This window comes from Diadema setosum, chromosome 2 (genome assembly GCF_964275005.1).
Source record: "Diadema setosum chromosome 2, eeDiaSeto1, whole genome shotgun sequence".
NCBI classification, from domain to species: Eukaryota; Metazoa; Echinodermata; class Echinoidea; order Diadematoida; family Diadematidae; genus Diadema; species Diadema setosum.
In genome coordinates, this window is record NC_092686.1 from 49,041,655 (window position 1) to 49,064,488 (window position 22,834).

Here is a 22,834-nt window from a genome sequence, read left to right on the forward strand (position 1 = left end):
TTTAACCCTATTCTAACTGGGCTATTTGAGACCAAGTTTTTACTTCAGATCTCGGCCGCCGATCACGCAATCGCCGCGAAATTTTGCCTGAAGATAGAGCTTGATGTCAACTACAAGATTACATGGTCATACAGTAGAAAAATATTGCCTTTCTATTTTTAATAAATTAATTATGCAAATTTGTGCATGAAATCATATTTTCACCTATAACTCCATTAAAAAGACTGGAGGATTGCTAAATTTTTGTGTCAGAATTCCTCAAGACACATCAAACAATTTTAGTGTAAAAAAATAGCACAATCGAAATCAATTTCTTTTGTTTTTTATTGTTTTGTTAATATGTATTTTATTGTTTTTTCGACCTTTTGTTTTCTATTGTTTTTTTGCCAAAATTTGTTGCAGGCACTTTTTCAGGCTTATCTACACTAGAATTGATTAATTTCAATGGTTAAAAGTTGAAATAATCTAATCTATATCAATTTAACCAAAAAACACAATTTGCATTGGATTTGCACACGTTATCATGAATTTGAGCTGTTTTTTTGGTTGACATGCATATGCAAAACATTACGTAACTTCAAAACGGTGTACCCGGACGTCGTAAATTTGGTCTCAAAATATGCGGGAGACTTCAATGAAAAAAGTCGTGAAACAACGCGGCAAAATCTTTGCGCGTTGCGAAATCGTGGCGCGAAACGTCGAGGGGGGGGTCAATTTGACCCCCCCCAGTTAGAATAGGGTTAAGAGATTTTAAGTAATTACCGTGTGATATCTTTTTTTTTTCTTTTTTTCAAAGATTTTTGAAAATGTATTTATGTTCGTCTATTATCTTTTATCAAAAAGAGTTCAATATATTCACTTCGACCCGATATGGTTTTAGGGAGAGGCACTCCACTTCTCATGCCTAAATAAATGTTATTCAAACTGTGATGTGTGCAATGAAACACAACAAATTTTAATCGGTGTATTTCGGGATTTGAGCAAGGCTTTTGATACTCTTGATCATGATATTTTACTTGATACTTAAGATATGTATGGTATACGAGGAGTTGTTTTAGATTTATTCCGTAGTATTTTTTCTAACAGAGTGCAATATGTTGTTGTAGATGGTATTCAATCTTAAACTAAGGGACTGAAGTGTGGAGTGCCCCAAGGGTCAATCTGGCTACATCTCTTATTTCTCTTGTATGAATGACTTATGATAATACTTCTGAGGTTTTGGTTGAGCCCACCGAAGGTGAGGGGAGACTGTTAAAGGGATCGCCTGCAGTGTCTGTCCGTCCGTCGTCCATCCGTCTGTCGTCTGTCCGTAATGCTACAAAAACTTCAATAACTCTTTACTCTGGGCTTCAATTGCAATCAAACTTTGAGGGAAGAGGGGTCATACAAAGTTTCACATTTTACCATATATGAAGGTCACCTCAAGGTCAAAGCTCACAGGCAGGGGTCAATGAACTTTAGGGCCCAATGTTAAAGGTCCAGTTTACCTTTGGGAAAAGTGATTTTAAAAATGTTCAAGATATCACATTTGATGCATATGTGTAGGTCTGTTGTATCAAAAAACATCCTACCATATAAAATTTTTGCAATAAGGCCTAAATTATAAGGAGATATCAGTATTTTTCTCAATAAACCATAACTGTAGACGGTTAAATCTGGAGGAATTCTTATTATAAGTATTGTTCACATTTTGTGTATCTAACAATACTCAACATCTATTATACAGATTCAAATTTTTACAGTGGTTGTTTCTATTCCTAACTCACATTTTAGAACTATTTTAAAGCACTAATGCTGGGTTTCTGTTTCATCTGCAAATGGTAGATTATGCCTTTAAAAGACAAGTTCACCTTCATGAACATGTGGATTGAGTGAATGCATCAATATTAGTATTACATATCAGTGAAAGTTTTAGGAAAATCCGACATTCCGTTCAAAAGTTATGAATTTTTTAAGTATCTGCGCAATTACTGCTGGATGAGAAGACTACTACAGTGTGTGATGTCACATGCGTACAACGATATAATGAAAATAAAAAGAGAATTTCACAAAATTGCACTTTTTGAATAAAGTGCACATTTCTTGGACTTGTTACTGATGTATGTTAAGGATAATATTATTCCCCTTCCCTTCTGAAAGAGAGAAGTCGAGTGTTCTTTTGTTATGCGAGAAAAGTGAAAATAAGGTGAATTTTCTTTATACTTTCTTTATACCGTTGTACTCATGTGACATCACAAGCTATACAGCTGTAGTAGCCTTCTCATCCAGTCATGACTGAGCAGAAACTTTAAAAAAATTCATAACTTTTGAACGGATTGTGGATTTCCTCAAACTCTCAGTAATATTGCTGCATTCACTCAACCCACGTCTATGAAGGTGAACATGTCCTTTAAAGACAGCCGATTGCCATCCCTAATGGTACATAAACTTCGAACGACCGAAGTTTGTGCATGCCATTTCGCAATGCCAGACTCTGTGCTATATCCATACGTGTGGGACAATGCTGCCACTGAGATACGTTTGTGTGTGTGTGCGTGTGTGTGTACGCATCATACACAAACATTGTCACCGCGAGCTGCGGTGATTGGAGGAGAGAGGCCAGAAGACGCGTGTGTGTGTGTATGTGTACGCATCATACACAAATATTGTCACCGCGAGCTGCGGTGATTGGAGGAGAGAGAGGCCAGAAGCCGCGTGGCTCTTTTGGCCTCTCCATGCGCATGCGCACTGAGAGTGTGTGTCCATTCGGAAGCCTCCTGTGGCTCGCTCGGACAGCCATTTTGGGTTAGGAGATTACCACAGAGAGCTCTCTTATAGCCCACAGAACTCTAGTGTTTTGTTCGCTGACCCATTGAGCCAGCGCTATTCTCATTCGGGGTCACTACATTTGATACAGAATGGGGGAGGCAGCGTGTTGCGTTCGTCTCCGTGCCGCACAAACCACTCACCACGACTGAGTGCCTTTAAGTTTTTATGGCGCATTTCATTATGGGTCATAACTTTTGATCCATAACTCCATTTGTGACCAAACTTGGATGGTAGATGTCCCTTGGGGAGTGGATGATCACCACAAGGTCAAAGGTCACAAGCAGGGGTCAACAAACTTTTAGAGCCCAATGTTAAGTTTTTATGGCGCGTTTCTATTATGGGTCATAACTTTTGATCCATAACTCCATTTGTGACTAAACTTGGATGGTAGATGTCCCTTGGGGAGTGGATGGTCACCACAAGGTCAAAGGTCACAGGCACGGTTCAACAAACTTTTAGAGGCCAATGTTAAGTTTTTTGGCACGTTTCTATTATGGGTCATAACTTTTGATCCATAACTCCATTTGTGACTAAATTTGGATGGTAGATGTCCCTTGGGGAGTGGATGGTCACCACAAGGTCAAAGGTCACAGGCAGGGGTCAACAAACTTTTAGAGGCCAATGTTAAAGGTAGGGGATACCTTTTACAGACCTCCCAAAATGCAGCAAAACATTAAATATGAACCTCAGGGGACTTGTTTAGGCCACTGCTTAGAAATTTGAAAGTCAACAGTTATTTGAAATTTGAATAATGCACAAAACTCAACTATTCCGCCTTTTTGTTGCATTCTTCTGTATTTGTGATCTATAAACACAAATCTAAAAGTACAAGAGCTGATGTAATAACATATTGAGTGTGTGGCAAGAATGTAAATAGAAAAGTTTGTAAGTGTTGATGAACTTTCTTCACAAAATATACATGATGGACACACATGCAGTACATGGGTCTGCAAAGGTAGCCTAGTAATGTACTGGAATTTACGGTGAGCCCCGAAAACAATTCAATTCAAAATCTAACGGTCAAAAAAATGTACCAAATGTTACATTCCACTTTCAATACTTTATGGGAGTTTCTAAAATGATACTCTCTTCAACATACCACTGTACTTAATATGCAACTCTTCATTTAAGGCGTGCAAATGGGATTCCCTACCTTTAAGTTTTTATGGCGCGTTTCTATTATGGGTCATAACTTTTGATCCATTACTCCATTTGTGACTAAACTTGGATGGTAGATGTCTCTTGGGAGTGGATGGTCACCACAAGGTTAAAGGTCACAGGCAGGGGTCAACTAACTTTTAGAGCCCAATGTTAAGTTTTTATGGCTCGTTTCTGTTATATGTCGTAACTTTTGATCCATAGGTCCATTTGTGACAAAACTTGGATAGTAGATGTTCCTTGGGGAGTGGATGGTCACCACAAGGTCAAAGGTCACAGGCAGGGGTCAACAAACTTTAAGGGCCCAATGTTAAGTTTTTATGGCAATTTTTTTTTTTGCCATAAATTTTTACCCTTTTATATCTCTTTTTATCTCTTTTTTTAAAAAATCTGTTATATCCCATTCACCTACAATTTCTTGTACACGAATGGGCGAGACACATTATGGCACTTGCCTTGTTAGATTTGTGTTTGCCAATGACATCAGGATTTTTATGTCTCATAATGATCCCCAAACATTACAAATGATATTCTATAATGAACTTACTGTAATTTCAGAATGGTTATATATGAGTAAACTATCAGTAATACAAGTAAAACACATTTTATGATATTCACCAACAGAAATGTTGATGTGAAGGATATATATAACAATGTACTTTAGCAGGAACTGAAAGTAAACAGGAGGTGTCTTTGAAATTTTTAGGAATCACACTTGATAATAGATTGATTTAGAAAGATCACTATATGCAATAAGATTTTAGAAAATATCTGGATACTTTTTGGGCTTGAATCTCTACCCACTGTTATTCTTAAAATGATATACAATGCAATTATTGCACCATTTTTAGAATATGTGACCGTGCATCACAAAACAAACAAAGTCGCACTGTTACGACCAAAATCACACTGAGAATGATTGCACAAAAGAAACAATCAACTAATGTTCAGGCGGTTTATTAACAGTGATATTGTGGGTACAGACTCGTAATCGGTTTTCACATCAGGACAATAATGATCACTATAAAAACAATTATAAATCAGTAATGGAATCACTTACATATATTGCAGGCAAATCTAAAATCACAAAATCCCTACAGTTCCCTGGTAGTGTCCAGATACGATGTTCGATGCACAAATGAATGATCCGCGATGCACCAATGAATGATACCTCCGACGTAAATCCAGAGATGCTGGTTATAGTAGTCCACGTTATAGGTCCAGGATATGTCCGCAGCAAAATGTGAATCCAACGTTATGACGACCACGTCCAGTCGATGTGTTGAATAACGATTCACTTTATATTATCCAGCTAGGAATCCAGCCCGTCACAGCTTCGCCGTAACAATGTCCATTGACATTAAAATGGAGTCTGTCTCCAATGTAGGCAAATTAATTATCTGCAGGCAAAATGTCTCACAGGCCTTAACTATCTCCACAAACATAACCGGTCAGCAGGTAACACAGGACTGACTATAACTAGTCGCTTCAGAGCCAGAAGTGACGTAACTCTCAGAGCAGAGGTGTTGGGTACTCTGCCTACTGCCGAATTTCTCTGGCTTTTATATCCATTCACCCCTTTCTAGCACATTCTGTAACTCTCTCCAACCTGGGGCCACATACCTGAACATACTAGCAAGTCCTAGTTCAAGGAAACCTGGATGACTCACTGCCTAACTATGTGCAAAACATCATTGCCAAGAATAACTACCAATCACATTGGGCTACAGGGACAGTGCCTTACTCAGTCAAATATTGTAAGCACTTCCTAGAACATTCTGGATTGAGTGAAATACCTTTCTAAACTGAATGAGCTATAATGTACTTCCTGTTACATGCATGTCCTGTAGCTACATTGTATACCACCTAGAAAATTCTCCACTGATCCGGTCAGCCTGTATGTACTATATACCACATAGAATGTTTTCCATTAAATCTGGTCAACCTTTGTACCTACACATTAAAACAACCATGCATAGAGTACATCATACATGTACATAACTACTAGTGTGTACATTTGTGACATGCACCCTTTGATTTCACTTGAGGACTCGAAAAAGGTGGAACAGGTCAACCAAGTCAATATTCAGTTTTTCATATTTTATTATAGAGCTACCCTTCTTCTGCATCATTCTTAAGTTTGGGATCATAAAATGAATGGGAAAGTGCATTTCCAGTAGTTTTTCTCCAACCTTTTTTTGTGGAGTAGTGAGATCAGGTATGTCTTAGAGGATCCTTTTCATTTCTTGATAACCCTTTGCACACTCTTCACTTTCAAGTGTGATAACTTTGGAAGGGATAATGCTACTGCTTTGAAAGTTGGAATTGATCATAAAAAGAATGTGCTAAAAGAGTATGCTCAATTTCAATTTTAATCTGATAATCCCTTCATTATTGTTGCTCCTGTGGCTTACATCCTTTTTTTTTTTTTTTTTTTACCCATTCATTGCACAGCTAGCACGGTTTGATAAAGATTAAGCACTTGAATAGACAGATAGACCCTGTACGTCAGAGCCTATTTTTTTGGTTCACACTTTTCCAGACTGTGCGCTTTCTTTCCAGTATTCAGATAGGTTAGGAGATTTCAAATTAATTGAGTTATACATCATTTTAAAGCTTAGAGTCTGTTCTTTCTGAAACTGTCCTTAACTAAAAATCCATGTCTGGCGACGTTTTGTTTGTTTTGTGGTGCAAGGTCACATATATGGTCTTTCTGTTTGGGGTTGTGCTGCAAATATTTATTTAGACAGACTTTTTAAACTACAAAAACATGTAATATGGGTATCAACAATTCAACTTATTTAGCTCACACTTTACCCATTTTTTATACCCAAAAGATTCTAATGTTGTATGATAGATATAAGTATATATTAGGCAATCTTATGTTTTTATGGCAAAGAAAACTTTTACCCAATTCTCTGCTGCATTATTTCACTTTATTTAAAATAGCTATATTCATTCCTACCATACCAGAAACCCTGAGAATTTTCACATGCCAAAAGTAAGAACATCATTATTTCATAAATCTGTGTTTTATCATGGTCCACGCAAAAATATGGAATTCAATACCAGGCGATGTTCGTAAAGTTGCCTCTTTTGATATATTCAAACGTAAACTTAAGGAGAAGTTTGTACAAACTGCTATCTCTCCTAACTTCTTGACATGCTTGGCTGGCATTATTATATTTTATTTCATCTTATGATTATAACTCACTTTGTGTTTGTACTCTCTTTGTAATGTAAATGTATTGTTTCAGGTATCATTGCTATTTATTTTGTTCTGTTCTTACATTTGTATATTTTCTCATCTCTTTGTTTAAAAGATATGGAAATGATTACCATTAAAGCATACTTTTATTGCTTACCTGAGTTGGCCAGATTTTAATGAAACTTTTAATTCCTCGTTGGCTGCTTCCCTTTAGCTTATCATATGTTATGTATTCCATGTATAGATCCATCTTTTGAATACCCTGTGCTTGTCCTGATTGTTTATTATTGTTATTCTTTGATGCTTTGATTTGCTTCTTTTTTTTTTTTTAGTGCTGAACAAATAAATTCAGTTCAATTCAATATAACAGTATCCATCACATGGAAGTGAATAGCATGCACCCCTTGTTAGCTGCATGTGATTTGTTCCTACAATGTAGGGCACATTCAGATCGCCACACTCGTAAGGTCCAACCCACCTATTATTGAAGGGGTCATCCCACTAGACCGACCGACACCCATGAGTCATACAGCCCACGAGTTCGACATTCAAAACAGGTCCATGAGTCATACAGCCCGTGAGTTTGACACTAGGCAAATAAAGCCCATGAGTTCGACACTTGGTAAAAACAGCCCACGAGTTCGACAGATACAACACGGCGCGTAATGTGTCGGTCTCGTGGGCCTTGTTGGTTTAGTGTCGAACTCATGGGCTATATGACTTGTGAGCTGTATGACTTGTGGGCTGTATGACTTGTGAGTGTCGGTCTTGTGACGTGCACCCTTATTGAATGGGGAGGGCATATCAGGAGTAAAGTCATGTACACCAACTTTTATAATTTCACACTCTTGATCTCAAAATACTCCATAACAATTCATTATCGTGGCAATCACATCAGTCAGACGGTTCTTAGTTGAGCCTTTTGATATATTGCAAGCGAATTCCAAATGGTGAAAACTGAAGTTTGATCCCTTCTGGAAATTACAATGTAGTATGTTTTAGCTGTGTGTGCTACCTGTGAAATGAAGGAAAATGTCATGATGATTGGCTACAATATTCAAATTAAATTTAATTCTTGTATTGACAGATATAATGGTTGATAGGAACCTGTAATGGTAACCTACATTGTATGTCAAGTGCTCATTCTTTCCAGTGCTGGTTTAATGATAGTAATTTCTATGTATGTACATGCATGATGTCCTTTATATGTGGATGATTCAATTCAGAAACCTCCCTCTTATAGCAGTGCCATAACTTTAGTGTGTAGATCCTAAAAATGTCCTCTGTAAGTAGTGCAAGTCAGTCTCTGTTATACTTGTTCATGGTGTCCCTCCTCTAAGTCATGTTTAGATGTATCAGCCAAAATTCTTTTACAACAGTAGACTATAAATATAGAACATGAACATTTTCTACTGGGGTTTCCTGTCATAGATTGTCCTTTGACTACATTATGGCTGACATATTGATTTGTTTTCCTTCTGTGCCATGCTTATGAAAGTTTTAGGAACATTGAGTGCGTGAATGTGAATGAGAAATCTTTTTTGTTTCTCTTATGTGTAGTTCCAGGATCCAGCAATTGTACTGAGAAAAAGCCATGTACAGAGCATGATTTTTACAGGATTCACACGCCTTGTCAACAAAACAAGGTAAGTTTGATATTTTTCTTACATTTCATTCTTTTAGATGGATTTTATTCTCATGGTTCATGTGACTTAGATGTTTGCTTACTGCCAAGGGTCTGTATGAAAACTGTGTAACAAACAGTGTATACACTATACGCCAATATTTTCGTGTACAGATATTTTTGCGAATCACGGTATCAGTGGCATTTTCGCGTGTTGTTAAATTCGCGATTGATACTAGTAATGCCAAGCCCGAGAAACAAGTTCAAACACTTGCCAACGTACTTGTAACGTTTTTCCATTTGCATTGCGACTTCCCAAACATGACAATAGAAAAGACACAGTAGAAGATTTATAAAATGAAACAATAATTATGTGAACTTGCAGTCAGACAATCACACACGGCATTCACAAGTACTAGTATGATAGCCCTACTATGATATCGACCACCCTCCTTTAAACTGACCGTGTATAAATTGGCACACTGAATGCTTAGTATGCAAAGCACATAAAAATGGATTGGCTTTGACTGTTGAAGAGGATGGTGTGGGAAAACACAAAAATTCACTGTTCATTAATGGTTTTAATCAAGGACAAAATTTCGAATGAATATTTTCACCGAATCGTAATGTAATGTCTATGGAAGTTTCTAAAAAGCTTCGTACAATACGGTGTTCAATACAACTCGGTTTGCGTGCATTTACAATGCAAAAACAGCAGTCGTTCTCAATAAGGAGCGTTACCGCAGGGAGCTGAAGCGAGGCCACGCAAGTTCGATGGCGATATTTTTGCACTGAAACTTTGAATCGAAAAGGGAACAATGGCATTTGATAGAGCTGGATTTTCTCAATCACGTAGGCCAAGTTTTTTACGTGAATTTCAGTGTTAAATATTCATATCAAGCAAATAAAACATTAGGAGGTCGATGAGTAGTAGGTCCAACCATACCTACCAAATGTTGCAACAAATAGATGTAGGCCTAGACTACAAAGTTTCAGAGCTGCGCTAGCGCTAGCGAAAGTTTTACATGCATTCCTAGGCCTCACACACCCAACCATGTCGAGCCGGTGTTCCTTCGCGTAGCGTAGGGTAACTTAGCACAGAGATTGCACATCACGTACTGCACTTCCAGAATCGGTTGCACCGTAGCGTACCAGTAATAGTATGTGCCAGTATGTGTACGTACTGGCCGGTGTAACAGCTGCGCACGCTGGTGGTCCGGCCAGCCCTTGTCATCAATTTGTCCATAAGCTATGACGGTCTTTAATTTCGCGATCAGCCCAAAGCTCGCGAAATTCGCGAAAATAAAACCCTTGCGAAAATAACAGCGTATACAGTACTTAATGTCTTCATCAGGAAAGGGGAGATATGATTATATCCTTCCATGTGATTACATATCATTGTATGGTAGAGTGGGAAAGGCCACTTGTGTTCAGTTGTGATATTGTTGATATTGATGCAAGTTGCTATTAAAATTTAACCTGAAAGTTAAATGAAGTCTTTGCAATTATGTTCTTTGAATTCTGGATTGATCATGTGGAAGTTCAGATAGAGGATAACGCATTTGTTGCTGCAGTGGTATTTGTCTTCATAAGTTGTGATTTCTTTTATTGTTATGTTTCATCTTCCTTCCTGCAGACCAAGATAAAATATAAGTGGATCAAGCCACAGCTTTGTAACCCCAGCCACAAGGACTCAGTAACTCTACCAGTCTCTGGCAAGTTTCAGCCATGTCCACCCTGCAACCCTGGCATGTCTTTTAGCAACAAGACACGATGCGAATTCTGTCCCAGGAATACATTCTCTGATGGCACAACTTGTGAGTTTTTCTTGCTGGTGTTATGCTTCTTCTTCATCTGATATTGACTTCTCTCTTTGATATCCTGGATATGTGACAGCTATTCCAGAAAATAGCATACCGTACTGTGTAAGCTGTTATTTTCGTGAAGGTTTAATTTTCTTGAATTTTGTGAATCACAGTTGGATCCCTAATTTAACAACACGCGAAAAAATGTCTATATGTGCTTGGGTGATATTGCATTCACACTAGCGTCAGTGTCAATTCGCGAAAACAACATATCCTGAAAATGTCTATGACCTCCTCATCCGCGAAAATATCTGCACTAAAAAATAGCAGCAAAGACAGTACATGCTGCTTGCTCTGGAATTCAAAAGAAAAAAAAAATTATGTATGAGATGTATTTTGCTTGATGTATACAAAATTTGCTATGCAAATGGGATGTTTTTCATCTGCACCTTTGCCACTAATGTTGTGTCATGTGAGACTTTCATAGTGTCTTTTATTAAAATGTTTTCCAATAACTGCTTACCACCATGATTAATCAGTTGTGATTCAGGACCCAGTGTAAAATGCAGTTGGGATCTTCATACATTAGTAGGTGGTATACAGTATGTATGTGGTGATATTTTTCATATTTCTCTGTGATATTATGTTTTCATTTGTTTTTGTTCACAGCATGCCAAGATTGTCCACCTAATACCACTCCTGATTATGGTATGACCTTTTCATATTGGAATGAACTTCCCCCGAATATGGTGGCATCTTGCTTCAGTACTACAAGTGAGTCAGGCATATTGTGTCTACCTTCCTTTCTCGACATTTTTCATGATAAATCCGTAACATAAAAATCTTGCGCCGCGATGTTTCATGACTTTCTTCTTTGAAATCTTGCGGGACTTTTGAAACCAAATTCGCGACCCCCTGGTACATGGTTCTGAAGTTAAGCAATATTTTTTGAGTGCATGTCAGACCCGAAATTGCTCAAAAACGTGATTTCATGTAGAAATCCAATGCAAATTCTGTTTTTAGCCAAAATTTATAAATGTTTCATTATTTTTACTTTTACTGATTAAAATCAATTAATTTCATGTTATTTGTGATCAGAATAATGTTGCTGATGATTAAAATGAATAAAAACCAAAAAGGCGAAAACAACGAAATACATTAGAATAAAAGTTCAATACCACTATATTTTTGATGTACACTCAATAAGAATTCTAAAAAGATTGCCAAGACCAAAAATTAGCAGATTTTGACCTTTATTTACAGATTTACAGCCAATTTTTCTTTTAAATTTTATCCATAAATTAGCATGATAAATTTAGTAAGTATAAAATTGAACGATTGCAGAATAGTTACTTGTAGATTACCTTGTGGGTGATGTGTGCCAATTTTCCTCACGATCACGGGGTCAACGGCTAAGATTTTTTTTGGGGGGAGGGGGGCGCTGAATGAGCCAACTCCCAGTCTTGCTACGCATCAAAATAGCCCAGTCTTTTTAGGGTTAAAGAAAGGTTTAATTGTTGTCATACATGACGATATCAGAGATGTAGTTTCTGTCTTGGAAGTTTGTGGTCCAATACAAATCAGTAGTCGTGTGCCCTCAGATACAAGTATGGCTTTTTCCCCTCCTTGAGAACTCAAGCAATGACAGAAACTCCATCATATGTTGGCTTTGATAAAAAAGAATGCATTCAAGAAAACAGAGCTATGAAAGTTTCATAGAAATCAGGACTAGTAAAATATCAAAATTTAACATCTTTACATGTATATGAAAAAGGCATGTGGGACCCTACATCAACAGCACAATTCAAAACAAACAATAGAAAAAACACAGAAAATTGCACAAGTTGATATTCCAGGAAGCCAGAAAAAATAGCAACCTTGGTCAGCCCTGCTGATATTGTAGTTTTCAGTGCTTTTATGTATAGAATTACCCTTTGTTTATCTGCATTCTAATTAAAGGACAAGTTCACCTTCATAGACATGTTAGTTGTGTGAATGCAGCAATATATATAGAATACATCAGTGAAAGTTTGAGAAAAATCGGACAATCCGTTCAAAAGTTATGAATTTTTGAAGTTTCTGCTCGGTCATGGCTGGATGAAAAGACTAAGTAGGCTTGTGAAGTCACTTGAGTACAACGATACAAAGAAAGAATGATGAAAATTCAACATATTTCCATTTTTCTCGCATAACAAAAGAACACTCGACTTCATTCTTTCAGAAGGCAGGGGGAATAATATTACCTGTGACATACATCAGCAGCAGGTCGAAGAAATGTGCACTTTATTCAAAAAGTAAAGTTTTGTGAAAGTCTCTTTTTATTTTCCTAATATAGTCGTACGCATGTGACATCATACACTGTAGTAGTCTTCTCTTCCAGCATGCAGTGACTGCGCAGATACTTAAAATATTCATAACTTTTGAACGGATTGTCCAATTTTCCTCAAACTTTCACTGATGTGTTCTACTAATATTGCTCCATTCTCTCAATCCTTATGTATATGATGGTGGACTTGTCCTTTACCTAGACCCTATATGACTTGAGATGTTCAAATAGAGGGGCTACATAACCTTTATTCAATGTGTGTGTATGGGGGAGGGTGGGAGTCAAGAGTAAATGATGTGTCTTTTGTTGTTTTTCCTACACATTTTCTGCAGTGTTTTTCCTACACATTTTCTGCAAAGGCTAATCCTGACTTCACAAGGTTATTCTCACTACACTGATCATTTTTATTGTCTCGCCCACCGGAGGTGAAGGCGAGACTAAGGGATGCAAATGGCGTCCGTCGTCCATCCGTCGTCCGTCTGTCGTCCGTCGTCCGTCACAAATGTTAAAGTTTACCTGCAAGACTCTCTTATGATGCATAACTTGGCAACTGTTACAGCAATGGCAGCCACACTTGGGTGATAGAAGCACTAGGGGTATCTTTATGTTTTGGTGTTGTCGGAGGTCATGTGATGATGTCAAAGGTCATTTGAGGTCATATATTAAAGAGTATGTGCAAGACTCTCTTTTCTATGTTAAAGTTTACCTGCAAGACTCTCTTTTGACAAATAACTTCACATAAGTTGCTTGGATTACAACCTAACTTGGGTCATAGATGCACTGGGGGTACCTTCATGTTATGGTGCCGTTGGAGGTCACAGGATATGGTCAAAGGTCATTTGAGGTCATATGTTAAAGTTAACTTGCAAGACTCTCTTATCACACGTAACTCGACACATGTTGCTACCATGGCAATCACACTTGGGTGATTGATGCACTGGGGGTACCTTCATGTTATAGCTATGTTAGACCAAAAAAAAAAATTCATGAAATATGGCCAAACCATATATCATATTAAAGGTCTCAGCGAGACAAATCCAATGGTGAAGAGATAATTGAAATTGGATATTTATTTACTGAGTTATGGCTTGTCGAATGTCGCACTCAACTGTATGTCTTCTGCGGCAATTTATGGAGAATTGCTTCTCCTTACTCTATTACCCCCCCCCCCCTGCAGGTTTTCGAAACAACAAAAAAAAAGATGGTTTTATGCACCAAAATGAACCTGTTTCAAAGACATGTAGAGACCAAAAAAAAAATGTTAAATAGCAAGTTAACTGTACTTCATCTTAATTTATTCTATTGTTTTTTCATACGGATATATATATTTTTTTTTCATTCACATTGTTAATGTTACTGATCGAGGAAGACTCCAAAAAGTCAAGTGGAGTTGGTGGGTACTCCACTATTCCTTTGTGAGTTTTACAAGTGAAGTTTGTTGAATTTCGTCCCTCCTCTCCAATTTTCAAATCCTGGATCCACTGCTGGATAATATCACAAATGGCCTGAAAATATTGCAAAATTACATTTTAAATTAAAATCATAATATTCTAATCAATTCTAATCAATTAGGCATAGACTCTATGCCAATGTTATGATTAACCATGTGAGTGCATGACAATAAAACATTAATATTACTAATAAGCTTAAGATAAATATTAACAATAATTGGCTTAACTGCAGAATACCCCGCCAAGATCTCCAGACGAGATTTCTCGACTATACTGACTGTGCTTTATTTCGTCCGGGATACTACGCACACAGTGCACAAGAAAATCTCGTGCATGCCTCAAAAATCTTGGCGAGATATTCTGCAGTTGTTAATAATAATACTAATGTTAAATATTGAATAATAATAATAATTATAATAACAATAGACCAATGATAATAATTAATGATTAACCTATCTAACAACAATCATATTCATACATACAGAGGGGCATTGGTAAACATTTGTACTTCAAAGTCAAAACCCAACATCTTCTTCATCAAATTAAACTCAAGACAAGATTGAATTACTTGTAATTTGCCGATTTAAACTTGGACTTTGTCTAACTGTTACATGTAATGTCAGAATTTAAAGATCTGAATTTGAAAAGTGAAACATACATTATCATAAAGTTTTCTTTAGACCAGACGTTAAAAAAGTCTATTTAGTTACTGGTTAGAACTATTGGAAGTGTTAGTGTTATACTAGTGTTAAGGTGGTTTGAAAGAAAAAAAAAACATACTTTACAAGTACTGAACAACCGGCTGACAACGAAAACTTATTTTGGAAACGATCATTGTGGAAATCAATTAAATTCTATGGGCAAAAACGGCAGAGTAATGAAGTAATTAGCACAACACGTAGTAGCAGGCCCTTCACTTGTAACGGTTACACGTAAGGTGGCCTTAAATACGAACCTACGTAATTACCTCCGAAACCGTGATTCTGCGTCCCGAAAAATGCCCGAGAGATCTCCCGACACCGGCTTGCTTATCCTTGTTGTGACAAAATGCGACAGGTTTTTACTGTCAATGCAAGTGGTTTCTAGTTTAAAAACATCCACAAAAATCAAATAAAGACCGGTTTTTTTTTTAAACCCTTGAGATTTTGCCATAGAAAACAGAGTCCAAAGTCACAAAATTGATGCCTCTTTATCCAAACTTCACCAAAATACAAGATTTTCGGGGGGAAAACGAACTGCTCGTCGAGTTCTGACTGGTCATTTCGCATGTGCAACATGTGGAGATGTACCGACGTAAATATCTCTAAACACCTACGTCATATAACCAGGCAAGAGAGAAAAAAACAACCCGGAAGCAGGAATAATTTGGGGTCACTTTATTCAAGATGGCTACTTGCATGACGTACTTCGTGTAATGTTGAGCTCCACGATAATGTCATCGAATGCAAGTTTCCTAATAATTTTGCTGATCCAAATTAAACTTTTTGTTTTTAGTAATTTATAGTGCATTTTATTGATATTTCTTAAAAGAATTAAAGCTGTATATATAGCCACAGTGCTTTGATGAAAATTGACCTTTTAACACGTCGGCAGAATAGGAAATGTGTTAAATGTGACCCCGCTGACATCGCTACATGTTATGGTGCCATAAGAGGTCACATGATAAGGTCAAAGGTCATTTGAGGTCATACGTTAAAGTTTACTTGCAAGACTCTCTTATCACACGTAACTCAGCACATGTTGCTACAATGGCAATCAAACTTTGGTGATGGCAGATGTCTCTTGGGAAGTTCACGTATGCGCGGTGCGGACAAATAACGGGCGGCGATATCATTGATTGTGATGTAATCGAACTTGACAGCTTAAACAATTCCTCGTTTATGATCCCTGCATTTTTAATTACCCCTACATTGAATAACCACTGAATAAAAGAAAAACAAAAAAGGGGGGAAAGTATAGGTATCTTGATTCATGCATATTCATATCTTTAAAACACCCCAGTGGTAGTTGCAAAATCTCATTAAGAATTCCATATAAATTGATAATTTTGTAACCCTTATTTCATGTATTAAATATATTATGTAAATTATTTTTACATCATCGCATTAGTGTAAATAAAATTTTTTGGGGATTCTTATATATTTATTCCTCTTAAATTTGAATGAAAGAGGTCATGCCTGCCTGTTTCGTGCAATCGGTTTCCATCTTAGAATTTTTTGCTCATCTACCCATTCTCCCAAAGAAGGGGTACAATAGCGTCTCAAGAACCCGGTAGTCTACGAAAATCAGAGCTGTTGTGTTGCTAGCGTTAATTTTGGGGGATATCGAGGTGACATGACTATGATCTCCGGTGAAGTTAGTTTTTGTGTAGTAACGATTAAATAGATTGCACTTGGTATTGCATTTTGTTCCCTTTATCGGAAAAATAGAAGATACTTTCCTGATGTAAGAGCCGCAGAATTTTATTTTTATCCGAGCGGCGCTCGCGCTTCCGCCTTATGCGTAGGCGCAGAGATTCAGTCCCACATCGTTCGTTGTTCCACGCTTGAACGTGCATTTTGGCGCATGCCTATGGCAGCTGCGTTATGTCGTGTTATTTTTCTGGTTAGGCCGGTTTGTGTGCAAAATGCGTGCTTTACTGCATGGTTCCTTGGTTAATAAGTTTTTGTTGAAACGTGAAAGTTCGGTGTGAAGTCGGCTACTGCTTTGGCTTGCTCACGAGAGGATCAGAATCTAAGCTGCCAAGGTGTCATTCTATGCACAATTTCGCTTTGAGATAGCTGTGTACTGTAGTGTATGTAGCCTGGATAACTAGTACTACTACTTATCTAGCTTCTAACTAGTAGTCCTTTTCAAAAGATTTTCCATTTGGGCAATTTGCAACACATGTCCAGCTAGAATCTGTTTTAACTATGTTAACCTTACCATTCAATACCTTCAACTTAAAGTCTCCATACCATGGACATCATGATGGTTTCTGGCATGCTTTTGTTGTGTTTGTGTCTTGACGTGGATTTATATATAAATGCCTCATGGGCAAAAAAAAAAAAAAAAGGAAAGAAGTACATAAAACCATAATGGGTAGATTTGATATAGATTCATCTAGACCTACATATCCTGATATTTGTGGGTAGGGTCAATACTCCAATAGGCTTACGTATTAGTATGGTCGCATATTTGCTTTCAACTGTTGAATTATGTTAATTGTTATATCCACTCATTCCAACACAATGTGATGGGCAGAGTGACAATTTTTGTTTACCAATGATGATATAATGACAAAATATGACATTGATGCAATCAAATGCCAATTTAAAACAAAAACAAAGAAACAATGAAAATATAGTGCTTTATATTTCTAGGTGCACATAAATTAAATGTGCCCATGACCCTTAAAAGTGTGAGAAGTATCTACAGTAACATACATGAAAGAGAACACCCTGTACATAATATTCAACCATGCACTTGTCACCTCATATTTGTCACTACGGTGGACTTGTGTTCTGCATGGACGTCTTTGGGATGTCTTATTTAGGTTACATTGTTTTCTTGTAACCCAACAAATGACTCAAATAACAGAAGAAGAAGAAGAAGAAGAAGAAGAAGAAGAAAAAAAAAAAAGAGCCAGTAATGTTGCAACTGTGTTTGTTCTAATGAGAGTACTGTAGCAACCTCAGGCTATGGTCATCACCCACCCACTCTCACAATAAAATTTACACTTCTAGCTGCATATTTTTATTTTTTCTGTTTTGAGTTAGAATGCCTTTGATATAAAATTATTGCAGGTACCATGGTAACGGTACTAGTCATGCTAGTAGAGAGTGACATCAATGTGGTGTGATCCTGAGACTTGCAAATATTATCATAATATTTTTTTGTTGCCTGCAATGGAGAATATCATTCATTTACTAAATGCAGGGACTGTTGGAATACTATTTTGGTCTCAAGAAAGTGACAGAGTGCTTGTGGATTACTTCTTTATTTTCATCATTTATCAATGTTTATGAATTCAACATCACAAACAACAGTGTTACATGACCTGAAAGAGTATTCAGCTACAGGTAGTGATGTATGTTGACTTTCCATCCACTGCTCATAAACAAATAAGACATTTACTGCCGCACAGATGTAATTTCCTTCTTACTTGAATAAGGAAGTACAGATTTATGCTAACACATGTACTAAATAATATGCGGTTGGTGCAATAGATGTGGGTGAGGTCGTTTATTTTGTCTTGTTGTTTTTAGCTCACCTGAGCCAAAGGCTCAAGTGAGCTATTGCGATCGCCCTTCGTCCGGCGTCCGTCGTGCGTCGTGCGTCGTGCGTAAACTTTTTACATTTTCATCTTCTTCTTGAAAACCCCAAGACCGATTTCCATCAAACTTGGCAGGTAGCATCCCTAGGGGGTTAGGAACTCAATTTGTTAAAATGGGCACCATGCCCCACCCAGGGGGCCCCAGGGGGGCCCAAACCCCCCAAAATTAAGGAATCTGTAAAAATCTTCTTCTCTAGAACCAGAAGTGATAGAGCTAAGTTAATACTATGATTTAGTACATTGATGACTGTAGTTTCAAGTTTGTTCATGGCAGAATCCGGGGTGCCCCCCTTGGGACCCAGGGGAAGGGGGTGGGGAGCGGTCCTAATGGGGCCTAAATTGTACATTTTCATCTTCTTCTTGAGAATTCCATGACCCATTTTCACCAAACTTGGCAGGTAGCATCCCTAGGGGGTTAGGATCTCAATTTGTTAAAATGGGCACCATGTCCCACCCAGGGGGCCCCCAGGGGGCCCCAAACCCCCCAAAATGAAGAAATCTTTAAAAATCTTCTCTAGAATCAGAAGTTATAGAGCTAAGATAATACTATGAGTGAGTACATTAATGACTGTAGTTTCAAGTTTGTTCATAGCAGATCCAGGGGGTGCCCCTCTTGGGGGGGGGGGGGAGGTTGGGAAGGTCCAAATGGGGGCCTGAATTGTACATTTTCATCTTCTTCCTGAAAACCTCATGATAGATTTTCTTCAAACTTGGCAGGTAGCATCCCTAGGGGGTCAGGATCTCAATTTATCAAAATGGGCACCATGCCCCACCCAGAGGGCCCCAGGGGGCCCCAATCCCCCCAAATTAAGGAATCTTAAAAAATTCGGGCCCTTTTTTTGTTGTTGTGCATTTTCATCTTCTACTTGAGAATGCCTGGTCAAATTTTAGTAGAGCTGTGAATAATTTAGATCAGTGACTGCGTGAAAGCTGAACTTACGATACTCAGGTGAGCGCTAGACCCGCGGGTCTCTTGTTTCAGATAGCAAAGCAACGAAAGGTGAAGATGTAAATATATGTAGAGGTAGTAAAGTACATGTGTTATGGTGTTGAACAAGTCTTGAACTGGGGATACACTGTACTATGCTTGCAGTGCACACATTTATTTAAAGAAGACTTCAACATGACTTGAATGAGCACTTTATGAGTGGGAGGGCAATCAATTGAAACTTTTCAGCAAAGCTGATAAACAATAGCAATAAAAATGAAATAAAAACAAGGTGATCAACGTGTATCAATAGGGCGTGCTACAATTAACACTAATCACAATGTCGTGACAAAGACAACAGAGAAATTCTTGAGACTGCTGAGTGCTAAATGTGGAGTCAAAAGGGGCCTGAGCTTTCGATTCTAGCAGAATCTTCGTCAGAGACGAAGATTCTGCTAGGATCGAAAGCTCAGGCCCCTTTTGACTCCATTTTACTCCATTGGCTCACCTTTATTGGATAAGCAGTTTTCAGCAGCTTTTTTTGCTACATTGAGTGCTAAATGTGTGAAGATTAATTTTGCTTCCACACTTTTGGCGGTAGAGTACCGATTTTGAGAGATTTCAAGCCAGTGCTGGTCAGTCAGCCTGGATTTTACTGCTCTCTCAAATGAAATTGTTAGCAAACCAATGTATTTTTTTTTTCTGTCAACTGATGGTGCAATGGTAATGAACATATCTGGTGGTTGAAATGATGAGCAGTCAATGGTGACTGATGGACAGACATCCGACTGCCTTAGCAGTACTTAGTGTTGTCCGCTTGGCTTTCAATTGTGCACTGTCACTGGTGTGCAAAGTGAACTGTGCAGTCTTTGTGAAAGTTTGTGTTCTCTCGTGTACAATCAAGTCGTTTTTCATTTGTGGAAGTTTTGATTGCAACAGTAGTAGCACAATGTACCGATACAGGAATTCGTGGGATGAATTACTGGCACAATCCTTCCATAACCTTGGCCACCATCCGCCCCGCCGTCCCTGGCCCGCGGCGCCGGCTCCGCGGTCGACTGCATAACCCGCCCGTGTCGCGGCCCGTGTGGTGACCATATATTTAATTTGCCATAAAGTGTAAATCGAACTGCCCTGAGCAGTACACAAGGTCAAATTCACGGGTAATAAATGATTCGCAAAAAAGATCTAAGATGAACAGGAACCACATGAACTTAACAGGAATGTCCTGAATAATGTCAAACAGGTCGTCACATTTCACAGAAAAATCCCGTCGAAACACCGAAAAAGTCAAGAAAATAAGCTGAAAATTTATCGTAATTACGATCCTATCTGTGTGTCCCATGGGACCGACTCGTCATGACAGCGACATGCACTTCAAACGTCGACCATTGCGAGTTGAATGTTTTGCTAGGAATGTTCTAATTTTTATGGGAGATTGGGTATGTCTTGCTCTTCTGGATTTTCTCTGAAACATGTTTGGAAACCACTCTGAGTTTTTCTAATGATGTCAGATATTGAGTCACCACCCTCGCTCATTTGATCGGTATCGAACGGAACCCGAATCAAAGTATATTTTATGAATGATATTGTGAGCCCTCTCTCGGCGGATGTGCACAATATGGCTGCGCGCGTAAGCTGTCCATTGCTTCTGTGTTGACCAAACATATGTGAGTTGAAGGTAACCACAAGGTCAAAGGTTACAGACGGGGGTCAACGAACTTTTAGGGCCCAATGTTAAGTTTTTAGGGCGCATTTCGTTTATGGCTCATAACTTTTGATCCCTTTGTCCGTTTGTGACCAAACTTGGATGGAAGATGTCCCTTGGGGAGGTGAAGGTCGTCACAAGGTCAAAGGTCACAGACAGGGGTCAACAAACTTTTAGGGCCCAATGTTATGTTTTTAGGGCGCATTTTGATTGTGGCTCAGAACTTTTGATCCCTACAATTGTATGTCCGTTTGTGACCAAACTTGGACGGTAGATGTCCCTTGGGGAGTTAAAGGTCATCACAAGGTCAAAGGTCACAGAAAGGGGTCAACAGATTTTTATGGCCCAATGTTAAGTTTTTATGGCGCATTTCGATTATGGCTCATTACTTTTGATCCCTTTGTCCGTTTGTGACCAAACTTGGATGGTAAATGTCCCTTAGGGTGTTGAAGGTCACCACAAGGTCAAAGGTCATAAGCAGGTCAATTGACTTCTGGGAGACTTTATAAAAAATGTTAATTCCTTGTACGCGAATGGGCGAGACACAATTTGGCGATTGCCTTGTTCTGTGTGTCTGCTCCACAAGAAGTCATTGTATGTGCAATGTTTTCAAATCTTTGTTTTTTGATATCATATTTTGCTAATACATTAATCAACTCCTTTGTCATTCCTACCCACAGATAAATATGGTTGTGCTAGCGATGATGGCTGGGTGTTGGCAGATAACTACATCCACACTGGTCATGGCCATGCAGACAGTGCATATCTAGTCCTTGACCTGACTGTAGAAGGCTTTCGTAGTCAAGAGAGCTATTATAATGGGAAGGCTGAAGAGTTGGGAACCATCTCATTTGTCTTCAGTATGGAGTGTGAATCTAAGGACTGTACCATGTTCTTCATTGAGGAGCTGTCTAATCCCAATGTCATTGAATTCTGGACAGGCAGCACAGAGAGATTAGAATATAGGTAAGCTCTCAATATTGTAATGTTTAACCATGCATCACAAAACTCTAAAGGTACATGGGTTTGTTTTATGGAAGGCACCAGAAATGATATTATGCAAACTTGTACATATAATGGGCCAATGAGGTTGGATATTTATTTTTTATTTTTTTGGTTTGCTTTAAATATATGTATGTCGCTCTCGGAACCAAAAGGCATTGTTACCGACTGCTGCAAAAATCATCTCTCTACTATCCAGAGCAACAGATAAGATATATTGTGTGCATGTTGATAGATAATGTTAGAGATTAAGAATGATACATTGTAGTTGTTTGCAGACCCCTTCCAGAAGTAGGTACAGTACTCACCACATACGTTGTAATTGGAATAGACTGGGAGTACCAAAAACGGCCCTTTTAAGCAGGGTGCCAAACTTTGCTATGAGTACACACCATACTGTCAAGGTATCGGTAATGCATACTACACAATGTTTGCATCGTCCCACTTGGGCATATAACCCAAGTCTCCCTACAATCTGGCGTTACCAAAGAGGAATCACAA

At 38.2% G+C, this 22,834-nt stretch overlaps 1 protein-coding gene across 1 annotated transcript in view; it reads left to right on the forward strand.

The window, feature by feature from the left end:
• The window catches only part of LOC140246324 (endosome/lysosome-associated apoptosis and autophagy regulator family member 2-like), a 105,873-nt gene that overhangs the window by 46,752 nt on the left and 36,287 nt on the right, over positions 1-22,834 (forward strand). The window contains exons 8-11 of the mRNA XM_072325797.1: positions 8,735-8,820; positions 10,435-10,615; positions 11,273-11,377; positions 22,012-22,297. Coding sequence (XP_072181898.1) covers positions 8,735-8,820; positions 10,435-10,615; positions 11,273-11,377; positions 22,012-22,297 — 658 coding nt within the window. The remainder of the gene's footprint in view (positions 1-8,734; positions 8,821-10,434; positions 10,616-11,272; positions 11,378-22,011; positions 22,298-22,834) is intronic.